Here is a 12942-nt window from a genome sequence, read left to right as displayed (position 1 = left end):
CTGGTTTCAGTAATTAGATCTGTATTTGAAACTTTTTATCTGCATTTTTTTTTTACTTTCATGTGATTTTATACAAATGATCAGAAACGTACACACTACTAGTAAGAGATCTTGCAGTAGAACCCATTCATGTTATATATGTACACACTATGCATTACATATATACACACATATGAAGAAAGGATTCAAAAAATAGCTAAAATCTCATCGTTTATATGAAATCACCAAAACATACTTTAAAGGTGAGGTAATAAGTGGAGCCAGGTCTCTTGGAAGATGTATATCTACATTTTGGAAGTATACATGAAGACATATAGATGCATGTTGGAAGTAAAAAAAAAATAAAGAAAAACTGAAGATTAATTTACTTTACTGAAGTAAAGCTCATGGAGTTTATATTATTCCCTAAAATGGAATGAACTCTACATGACTAAAACCCTAATAGCACTGCATGAAGAATGTCCACGTTGAAACACGTTCATCAAAATCCAACATACCATTATATTCATCAACACACACACACACACAGACATATATATATATATATATATATATATATAGAGAGAGAGAGAGAGAGAGAGAGAGAGAGAGATCCAAATATTTTGACACATGAACAAATAAAATAGTGCAAATGTATGTTTAAAAGAGTAATTACTTGATCTAGCAGTATCAAAATTTCGAACAAGCTTGTCTCATGTTTGTGGAGGGATTCACATTCTTCGTGTATTGTAAATTTATTAAAATTCTAGGAATCGGACACAATAATTTGTTGTACGAAAAGCAATAGAAAGAATAAAAACTGTGTTAGCTTGTACGAACATATATTTGTACCTCAAGAGCTACTATTTTTAATTTTGGGGGGTTTTAGAGCTGTTCATTAGCTAATATGACGTCACGTCCATTCAACTCAATATTGTTATTGAAAAAAAAAAAAAAAGAATAAAACAAGACAAACTAGTAACACCCAATTTTTTCTTTCTTTCTTAAGGGAGTAACAAAATAAATAATAAAAAGAATCCGAAACACCATGTCCTTAAAATAAAATAAAACAAAAGGAAAAAAGATGAAAGGAGAACTTCACCATTGAAAAATAAAACGACCCAAGTTTTTTATTTTTTGGGCTGTATTTAAGCAAAAGTAAAATTTAAAAAAAAAAAAAAGGGGAGATGGGATGTTTGTTTCAAAGGTTCGTCTCTGATTCTGAATCATAATTTTTAGTTTTTTACAGTGTTTTTCTCACAAAAAATTTAAATTTTAAAAATTAAAATTATGAATCATGATTATGAATTGATGAACCAAACATCCCCTTAAAAGCCAATTTTAAATGGCTAAAGATTTGTCTAAAAAGTACAGGCAATAGGTGCATTAAGATTCATATACATAAGATCTTGGCTAAAGCAACATGTATTCATTAATTAATAATTTCATATAATTGTGTGCAACTCATGGACCCGCGCGAAACTGCTGGCTTTATCATATCATCCATGCTCTTCAACGATGAGCATATATATATATATATATATATATATTAGCTTAAAAAAAAAAAAAATACACAAAGCCCTCCCCAAAAAAAAAAAAAAAACAAGTGAAAAGTATATATAATAAAAAAAATAATAGAAAGACACACATGATCATAGAGATATTTGAATTGTATATTACGAGATTGCGGCGGCTAACCATACCCCAAATTTCGCCACCAATCACTCCTAGACTTGTATATAAAAAAGAAAAAAAATATTCGAACAGAATTTACTGGAGAGAAAAAGAAAAATATTCTCAAGAAATATACGCTTTAAAATTGAAGAGACGAGGTAGATAATGATATGAGCAACCAGACAAAAACTCGATAATCCAGGCCTTTTGCTGTAGTAGAGTTTTCTCGTTTTCCTTTTTTCTCCTAATCACTTCAGATAATACTACATATATAGTTCTTTTCACACGTATAGAAGAGAAAATGTACGAGGAAAACGCGTTATTTGATGGCAGGTTTTATCCATCCGAATCCGTATTCTACTTACAGTGGTCAAACTAGACGACCGTCAACATATATACATACATACAAACACACGCACATATAAATATATAGTATATTACATATATATGGCACATATAATAGAGCCATAAGCGAAATATATTATATAACAACATTTTCATACAACTACTCAAAATTTAGACAGAAATATTAAACTGACGGATCATGATCAAGAGCAAGATGGGATTGTATAATATTGGATGAATGAGAGATATATGTATATGTAATGTACTTAAAAAGTGAGGAGAAAATGAAACATGTTATTATTTACATATATGTAAATTAAGGAACAAAAAAACAAAAAAAACAAAGTGTTTGATTATCATGTTGGCAGCCATGGCGTATAGATAGATGGACTAAAGAGACAAAAGACCCCTCTTTCATGCACCATCATAATCACCATGCTTCATTCATTCCTGTCTATGATTTTTCTTCTCTCTTTTGGTTTATATATAACAATAAATATTTAATTATATTTATATATGGCTAATCTGAAGAACAAATCCATGATTCCACCATACCTTCACTTCTAGCTGCTACATTAATCTCCGTTTTACTGCCGTGAAAATCCGTCGAAGAAGAAGCTGAGTAGTTCACTTTATGTCCATTCGAAACAGCCGCAGCCGAAGCTGCAGTAGTATTAGCTGTATATCCGCCATTAATGGACCTCAAAAGAAGACCTTCATCAACATTACTGTTGTTTCCATTATTTCCATTGTTGTTATCGTTTGATCCCATCCCATGATCAGTAGTAATACCCCAATTCGTCGCCGTCGTTGTCGCCATCGTTGTCGGAGGATTCGGAATGCCACCGAGCTGAGGGTTAACATTAACATGGTGTCCATGGCTCAACCCAAACTGATCAGCAGAAGCAGAAGTGGAACCCATCTTCGCGAATTTCGGTGGAGCGTTTTGGAGAAGAGAATGGAAGCTCAGAACCGGGTTGGTCTGAATATTGAGAAGACTGTTAGAAGTCGTCGTCGACGGAGAAGACGAGGATGAAGCACTGGTGTTGACAAACGGCGTCGTTTGCTGAATCTTCTGAGCGAACGGTCGTAGGAGATTATAGGAAGAAGTACCTGTCGACGGATGATGATGGTGAGGATCCAACGGTGCTGATCTGATGCCCGAGCCCGACCCGAACAGATCCAGTCGGGTCCTGGGGAACGGCGAGGAGGTGAACGGGGGGGCGGGGATGCCGGTGAACTCCTGGACCATGGCTCGGAAATTGCTGGTGTCCGTCGTCAGCACCGTCGTCGGGGCCCGCCGTGAAGCCCTCGACCGCTTCTTCGGGTTCCGCGGGGCGGCCCCGCCGTTGGGAGTGATATTAACGGCGTCGTTTCGGTCAGCGGACGATGACGACGGAAGACGGTGGATTTGGGATCGAGTTTGAATTTCCGGAGCGATCTGAATCGCCGGGAAATTAGAAGCTCCGGCGACGGCGGTTTGACCTAGCTGAATGCTGTTGTTACTTGAGAAGAAATTAGGTTGGGAAGATGAGGGGATTAAGGAGACGAGTTCGGAGGAGTTCGGGTTCGGGTCGGATCTGACGGGTTTGGGCCAGACCATGTCGAGATTGAGGAAGGGGTTTGGGTTGAGAGACCGAGACGACGACGACGACGAGACCGGGTCGAAGAAGTTGGAGAGCGGGTCGAACATGGAAGATTGATGTTGGTGGTGATGGTGGTGATGAACGACGTCGTTTTGTGGGAGGTTGTTGCTCAAGAGGGCCGAGATCGACTCGGCGGCGCGTGAATCATACTCCTCGTCGCCGCCGCTGGAGGATTGCATACTCCCGCTGGTGTTGCCGGAATCCATTCTAGAGAGAGAAATGGGAAAAAGATGTGTAAAAGTTTAGAGAGAGAGAGAGATGGAGAAAAAGACAGAGATGTAGAGATGGGTTCAGAGAGATTTGCTTTGCTTATTACTTACACACACAACAGAGTCATTTATGTGAGAGAGATAGAGTTTCTGGCTTTCTGGATGGAGAAGTACCAGAACTCATCTCTTAAAAATATATATTTCTTTTGGTTGGGTTTCTGATCTGCAAAGAGTTTGGGTTTGTCTTTGAGCAAATGGGTAAGAAAGAAGTGTCACAAAAGAGGACAATCAATAAGCAAGCAGGGCACAGTCAATGAAATTGATGGGGTTTTTTTTTTTTTTTTTTGCCTTTCTTTGGCAGAGAGAGAGAGAGAGAGAGAGAGAGAATATAAAGAGAGATATAACTGATAACAGCTTATTTTGGTGTTTCCCTCTTCCCTTTTTACTATATCTGGGGTTAAAAGCTGAATTAGGGTTTGTTTGAAGAGATTTTTGGCTAGAGAAAGAACAGAGAGAAAAGGGAAAACGAAAGAAAGAGAGAAAGAAAGGGGGTTGTTCTCTAGCCTTTTTCTTCTCTAAAAGAGAGGCTGCTTCTGCTTGGCGGTTCCACTCAAAAAAAGATCAAAGAGTGGGGTAGCAACTAGAGAGAGAAAATATACGGGGGAGGCCATTTGTTCAAAGTATGTAACAGTTGTGGTTTTGATTCGCTGTGTGAAAGGAAGAAAAAGATATATGAGGTTTTTTTTTTTTTTTTTGGTAAAGATATTTAATTATTGTATAGTTTATGTGGGTATAATTAATAATTAGCTATATTAGATATATATGGTCATTTTACAACTTTTGAGTTATTTGAATTTTGAACTAACGAGGTGGGCAAGCAACCAAATTTGGGGAACATGGTTGTTGGATTGCATAAAGGGGAAATAGAACCTCCAAAGCCTGGACCCGTTTAGTTCATTATTTTGAATTTTTAATTTGAGTTTAGTTGTGACTTTATATGTGAATTTTTTATTATAATAAAAAAAATTAGATGTGACTGTTTATAAAAATTTTTTACTATAACAAAATTTAAATTTTAAATTCAAATCGGTGAAATAAACAGATGGCCCGTTTAATTCACTGATTCAAATTTTTAATTCGAGTTGAGATGTGATTTTATGTGAGAGTTTTGTACTGTAACAAAAAAATTATATGTGACTGTTTGTTCGAGTTTTTTACTATAATAAAACTCGAATTCTAATCAAATCGATAAAATAAACGGAGCCTACATTACTTTTCATGGACTTTGAGGAGAAACAAAAAAATTAAAATGAAAGATATGTAGAACTCGAATATAATTATCATACTTAAATGAGGAAACAATTTCATGTTTCATTATTTATAATTTTGTCTCTCGTTTTCGGGGTTAGGTTTAATTACTCTCCCATGCACAATGAGTACAATTTTTATTTTCTGAATTTTTTATTATAAAAAATAAACTAAACAGAAATTAATCCACCGGCTTAAGTTGACCAAGTCAGAAACCTGATAAAAGGTCATTGGGTGAAGGGAGAAAAATATCAGAGTCTTTGGTTATTTCTAAAGAACCTCATAAGAGCATCTTTCGGTCTTTTTCTACTAGAAAATATAGATGGAAAATTACAAGCAATATATATATATATATATATATATACACACACACACACACACATGGAAAATCATGATTTTTCTACTGCTTTCTTTTTTTTTTCTTTTTTTTTTTTGATAGTTGATATTTCTACTGTTGTTCTAATACTTCGTTTACAGATATTATTTATCCCACTGCATCTCTAAATATGCATGTGCCTCTGCTGCTTCTTTCCGCTTTTTTTTTTTTTTTTTTTTCTATTTCTTTAATGAAAATCCACTGTTGGTGAAAAGAGAGAGAGAGAGAGAGAGAATTCGAACAAGACCTGAAGACATATTTCCAATCTGAGTTTGGATAGATCAGTTCAACAACATATATCTAACTTTCGCTGCAACCATCACAACTATAAAAGGAACCAATATTATTTTCTTCCTTCTTTACTACCTCCTTTTAGAACATTAAATAACCATATTTAATTACATTAAAACAGCTTTAATTTATAGATAGATACACATCATTATCATTCTACGTGTTCTATATTATTTTTTTCCTTCACATCTTCGGCTCTGGTCCCTTTTTTTGCCCCCACAAAAACCAAACCCTAACGGCTAGCCCTAACATCCCAATTCTCACGTCTCTCATGTATACAAGAAATGTATTTGTATATACGTACACAGTGGCGAGCTATTTGGAGAACTGAGTTTTTTTATTTTTATTTTTTAAAATAACCTTTAAAAATTTGTGATTTTCTCATTTTGTCCTGTTAAAATACAGTTTTTTTTCATATATAACCCCACTTAATTTCACACTTTTTTTTAAGACAAAAATTTAATATTATACGAAGCCTAACTCCACCACTATACATATATTTGTATACCGGCCTTCCTAATCTTAATCCAAGTAGGCTATTTATTATTAACAGTACGGTTTTAATCCAAATTCACACCTTCATATGTTGATAGTAATATTTAAACAATGATAAACGTTAGCTATTAAACAACAACTCTTTGACTATGAGAGGCACAATTTAACCTTTATGACGAGCTTATTATTGATCTCTAACGGAATTAGGATGAAGACAAGTTTGCGAATGAATAATGTTTCTATTCTAATCTAAATATTGTTTGGCAATTAATAAATAGGGTAATCGTGACAAATACTCCTTAAAAGTGCATGAGTCGGGATTTTTACTATTTATTCTTGATTCATAACCTTTTTAGTCAAATAATTATACTAACAAAAAGGGATTTTTACTCTTTATTCTTGATTCATAACCTTTTTAGTCAAATAATTATACTAACAAAAATGATATTTATCAATAATAAGTGATAAAGGTCTAGACTCATGTATTTTTAAGGATAAATTTTTCATAATGTTCTAATAAAATAACGTTTTTTCTAACAATTTTTATGTTTTTACTATAAGAAAAATTCTTTCATGAGCAATCACGAGTAGTGTCAAAAATCTTTTAGGCTGTACTCAATCGTTTTTAACTGTTAGAGTGCTATATTGTAATTTTATGAATACATTTAATGAAATAATTTTTTATACATGAACTATTTTTCGTTTTTATTTTATTTTTTTTACTTTCTCATTGCTATAACATCGAGTAAAAGGATTTCAATGTCCCTAGGTATATTAGCTTTGAAGAACTGGGATATTAATTAGGTAAGGGGTAGTTACAAAAAAATACATTCTAGTTTTTAATTTTTTGTTTAAATTATTCTTTTTATGTGTAAATTAATCCTTTATTTCTTTGAAATTACAAATGTATCCTTTATATTTAAAAAACTTGTTTGAATTTCATCCTTCAAGGACTTTGTGGAGAAGAAAATACAAAGATGCCTTTAATTAGATCAAATTTATTTGAGAAATTTATGGGGAAAAATCTTTGACAATCTGTTAGGTATTTTAAGAACATAAATTCATGTATGTTTTTTTTTCTCAAATTTCATATTTTGTTTTATGGTTTTTTTGTCTTTTAATGTTTAAAATATTTTCCTTTAACGACTAAAGCGTATTTTTGTTTTTCACCTTGTTTTTGTCTACAAGGTATGTGAAGAATGAAATACTAAGGAGCTCGTTATAAGAAAAAGGGTTATTAGCGACGATAAAAAGTCGTTGCCAAAAATAAAGAGTCGTCGCAAATGAATTTTTAGCGACCACTTGTCATCGCAAACCTGTCGCTGCAATTGAATAGTCATAAAAACAATTTTTGCGACAACAGCTTGTCGTCGCAATTATATTTGCGACGATAATTGTTGCAAATGAGTCGCTGCAATTATTTCGCCGGGTACATCGTTAAGATGACATGGCATTAAGTAATTGCGACAACATTTTTTGAATTAAGTCGTTGCAAAAGACGCAGACTTAGCTGACGTGGCTTATATTTGTTGCGACCACATTTGTCGTCACAAATAATATTTTAATTTTTTATTTATTTTTTTCTCATTTTAATAATTATAATCAATATAATTCATGATATTAAATATAAATAAAAATTAAATAAAAAGAAATAAATAATAAAAATTATTATTGTAAAAAGTAATTAATAAAATAAAATAAAATTGTAATTATAGTAGAAATGTGCGGAAGTACAAATTGTTATATTAATAAAAATCTAATCTCCTAAATTAGCAGCATCACTAGAATTATCGTTGTTATCATCAGAAGGATTCAGAGGCGGATGACCTAGACGGACATACAGCACATGAGGAGTAATCGTTGGGAAAGTCATGTTGGGGTGCATTTGAGTGATGAAATCCTGCATCATTCTGACGCTCTCGTACAGCTGGAGGTTTTGCTGGTAACTTGTTGTAAGTATTCTTCTACGTGTGGGTCAGAACGTGTCGTAGAAGATCTTGCCGAGCGTGAGCCAGATGACGACACATCCCCTCGATAAACTTTTTGTGGGAGTGTGCGACCCACTCCAGTCTTATGTCCTCTACGGGTACCCAGAAACTGCCCCATAATATCCTCCTCGTTAACTGTTCTGACTGCAGATGATCCATAAGTAGCAGACTGCGTTTGGATCTGCGTTTCTCTTTCTCTCTCAATCCGATGCTACATATATTAAAAGAAAAATAATTAAATACATAATGTGATTTAAATAAAAAGAAATATGATTAAACATTACGATTATACTTACAAAAGTCTGCTCAGCTTGGGGATTAACCCAAGTATCCCCACGGTGATGCATGTCCCACCTGTTATCGATGACGGACATCGGTTGTTGAGTCCCTCTGGTAGACTGTATAGTAGTTTAAATGTATTTGAATATAATGTAATCGATTATCAAATTAACATTTATATTGAATAAATTATTAACAAATACTTACTTTCTTATCGCGATGTTGGGAGTACGACAGCCGACCATGAATCCTCGCCCACTTTTAGTTGCTACGATTAAGTTTATTGATCCCAGACTTTTTCTATTTATGATTACATTCGGCGTTAGTAAAATTAACCTTTATTATATATTTTATAAAAACAACATATAAAATATATTCAATTACCCGAAACTTGTCGGACATGAATCTATCGCAGCAATGACCCCAGTGAGCTGGATTCTTGAGATTTTTGGGAGGGTGGGCCTTAACTGCACTCTCATTTTGTGAACCATCAAGATCTTTAAAATAATCATGGAGGTCACTTTTCCAATCCGTATAACATTTTGTAGCCTCACTGTCAACCACAGACCTAAGTATACCATCGTCCTGGTCATAATCGAGGTTGAACCATTCCTGTAATACAACATAAACATGTTAAATGATTTTATTATATTGAAATTTAGATTAAATTAAAAAATAATAAAATTGAATAATTTATACCAGCAGGTGCTGTTGAATCTCTCTCTTATGCTGGATGTCCACGTCCTTCCTGGCATCGTGGAAAGGCTTACAGACATTTGTAACATGGATTCCAATGGCACTATCGAACCAGGTGCTGTAGTTTCCAACTGCCTTTTAAGTACCTCCACGTTTGTAAAACATGGGGTAATCTTTCCTTCCTTTGCCATGCTGGTTGCGATTTTGTGACCCTTAGCCTTCCTTCGACCTCCACGACGTCGTCGAGGTGCGGCATCGGGTGCTGTAGAATGACATATATTTAGTGATCATATAATATTGATGTAATTAATTTAACAAATTTATCATTATGTTCTAACATACCAGACCCACAGTGTGATGGCAACCTATAAGGATCGGGTGGAGGCTGCGCTCCCCCTAAAGAACCAGCACATGTAGCAACTGGGCTAGACATGATTACCTGTTAAGAAGTCATCATAAATGTTATTATCTTATTTACATAATTCTTATGTTATATGAATAATTATAATTATTAAAACAATAATCGCAGTACATAATTTCTATTCATCGTCACTGTTAATGTCTTGGTTGTCGCTTTCCTCATTTATGTCACTATCATCCTCAGAATCATCGATGTCTTCTTCAACATAGTCTTCTTCATCATCCTCGACCAGTATATCAGAGTCATTATCCCCAACAGAAGACTTGTCTTTTAAAATTGCATCAACATCGGACAAGACAACATCAGATGATATATCAGGTCGATTCCACATCAAAGTGTCAATCTCGGAGAGTTCCACAACTAAGTCAACATTCATAGACTCGGTATCTTGAACTACTGTAATGTCATCTACATCCGTATATGGAATATCCCAAATATGTCGACGTCCAAAATGTTCAACAATTTTCCAGTTCAGCCCGTTGAATAAATCATCCATATAAAAAACATGTTCCGCTTGAGATGCCAGTATAAATGGTTCATTCTCATACCAGGAATCCTTGACGAAGATACTCGTTCTATTCTTGTGTTGTTGAACTCTCTTTCTTCCTGAATGAGTGTCGAACCATTTACATTTAAACAGAAGAACATAGTTGTTATTTATGTATGATAATTCATAAATCTCTTCCAGTACTCCGTAATATGTCTGGTTATCTGGTCCGCAAACACAAATACCACTGTTATGGGTATTTGATATCTCGACTGTATGTTAGAAACTTGACTCCGTTCACCACACAGCCGGAGTAGCTTTTAACGGAGAAACTTGAACCACGCGAAAATGAAATCAATTGTGTCATCGCGTCTGGCATGTTTCGCTTTTGCAGATTGGATATCTGTCAACAGTAAACAATATCAACTGAAGTTCTATGTAGCCAAAGTTTTTGAAATTATAAATTATGACTATAGCGTAATACCTTATGCCGGAACCATTTTGGAAATTCTCTGAATTGAATTTCGTCTAATGATCCAGTTCGACCAGTATCATTAAGTTCTTTCTTGTGTTCACTGAAATTATAAATTTGAGTTAGTGTTATCATTTCATGTGACTCAATTATGTAATAAAACAATGAGGTAATACTTACTTAATGTAGTGTTAGATTTCTGAACAGTTGTGTAATATGTACCACTCGGCCTTACTTCGTAATTGGTTGTCTAATGTCATCAGGATCATCTTCCCAATTGGACGGTATTTCGATTGGAAAACAGATATTTTCTTCACACTACCATCTGCGTCGTCTACCTAATTTCTCTCAAGTCTGTTAAATCTTGTCTCAATGCCATTTAGATACATTGAACAAAAATTCAGTGCTTTGTTGATAATATAAGCCACGATAATCGAACCCTCCGGTCTTGCCTGATTCCTCATATATTTTTTTTAATAAACCAAGGAATCGTTCGAAAGGATACGTCCACCTCAAATGAATAGGTCTTCCTCGAATGGCTTCTTCTAGCAAGTGTATTACTAAATGAACCATTACATCAAAAAAGGCTGGAGGAAAAATTGTTTCTAACTTGCATAAAATAACAATAATATCCTGTTGGGCTATCTCTAAATCACTCATCTGCAATGTCCTAGAACATATCAACTGAAAGAAGTTGCTCAATTCGGTAATTGGATCGAAAATTTCTTTCTTCATAAATGGTCGAATCGCTGTTGGCAATAATCGCTGCAGTATGACATGACAATCGTGTGATTTTAACCCAATAAATTTATTGTTTCCATCGATCACGTTTTTCTGAAGATTTGAAGCAAACCCATCAAGAAATCGTACTGACTTTAAGAAATCGCAAAACTTTTTACAATCTGCCGGAGTCAATGTGTACGTTGCATATGGTTTCATCCAACGATCACCATCTTTATACAAATGTAACTCCTTATGTACCCTCATATCTTGTAAATCGATCATCGCCTTATCTATATCCTTACTTTTTTAGTCAATATTTAGAATTGTGCCCAACAAACTATCACACACATTCTTCTCAATATGCATGACATCTAAGTTATGACGTAGCGACAATGAGGTCCAGTAAGGTAACTCCCAAAAGATACTCTTCTTCATCCAATTAAGCTCTGTCGGATGTCTCTTTCACTTCTTACTGCCAAATTTTTCATGTTTACCTGGCAATCGAGATTCCACCCTTTTTAATTGAGCCAATATTTGCTTAACGAATTTCTGAGGTGGGAAAGGTCGTCGATCAACCTTATCATCAAACTTTTTGTTAGTCTTCATCCTATGACTCATAGGAAGCCATTGTATATGCCCAACAAAGTAAATTTTACTCGTTATTCGCTTCGATGGAGTTGCATCATTGCAATTGGGACACGCGAAGTACCCTTACCACTCTAACTAGATAAACTACTACGCGCAGGAAAGTCGTTAACTGTCATCAGCAACACTGCATGCATCCGAAACGATGTATTCGTAGCAGCATCACGAACAACAACCCTTTCATCCCAATAACGTCAATATCTTATATGGGTCCTTCATACATAGCCATGGGGGTAAATTATATGCAGTCACAATAACATGCCACATACTGTATGATAGACTCATATTCCCGAATATGTTGAAACCATCAGTCGCTAACCCTAATTGAACATTTCTCGGTTCACGTGCAAATTGTGGATGTTTTTCGTCAAAATATTTGCACTCCGTACCATCAACTGGATGACGCATTAAGTCTTCATCCCTCGAACACCCCCGTACGTGCCACGTCATTTCCTTAGCAGTCTAACGGGAAGCATATAGACACTTCAGCCGATCCTTCAAAGGGAAATATCAGAGTGTTTTCCACAGAACTTTTTTTCCCTTTTTACTCTTCCAACGACTTGTACTACATACTGGACAAGACTGCAACGCAGCATTCTACTTCCAAAACAAAGCGCAATCATACTTACACACATGAATTACCTCGTAGCTCAGATCCAGTTTACTCAATAACTTCTTTGCCTCGTAATGCGATGTAGGTAACTTGTTCCCTTCAGGAAGTGCATCTCTCGGTAACTTCAACATTTCATCCATGCATTCATTAGGCCACTTGTACAACACTTTTAGATGCATTAGTTTCACTAAAAAATTCAACGATGAATACTTAGTGCAACCCGGATACAATCCGACTTGGAGCTCGGATAAGAGATCTCTAAATTCATCATAATGCGTATCTTCTATAATTGTTT

General features: G+C 34.9%; 1 protein-coding gene across 1 annotated transcript; it reads right to left on the bottom strand.

Moving 5' to 3' along the window:
- Window positions 1–2185: 2185 nt before the first annotated feature.
- Window positions 2186–4538, bottom strand: LOC21404918 (ras guanine nucleotide exchange factor R). Its single transcript, XM_010089267.2, has 2 exons — window positions 3965–4538; window positions 2186–3851 (listed from the first exon to the last, which is right to left on the bottom strand). The coding sequence occupies exons 1-2, from the start codon at window positions 3979–3981 to the stop codon at window positions 2519–2521; spliced, it is 1350 nt and encodes a 449-aa protein (XP_010087569.2). The 5' UTR covers window positions 3982–4538; the 3' UTR covers window positions 2186–2518.
- Between the last annotated feature and the right edge of the window lie 8404 nt (window positions 4539–12942).

The sequence above is a fragment of the Morus notabilis genome, unplaced genomic scaffold, assembly GCF_000414095.1.
Source record: "Morus notabilis unplaced genomic scaffold, ASM41409v2 Scaffold697, whole genome shotgun sequence".
Classification (NCBI taxonomy): domain Eukaryota; kingdom Viridiplantae; phylum Streptophyta; class Magnoliopsida; order Rosales; family Moraceae; genus Morus; species Morus notabilis.
This window is presented reverse-complemented; position numbering and strand designations above follow the sequence as displayed.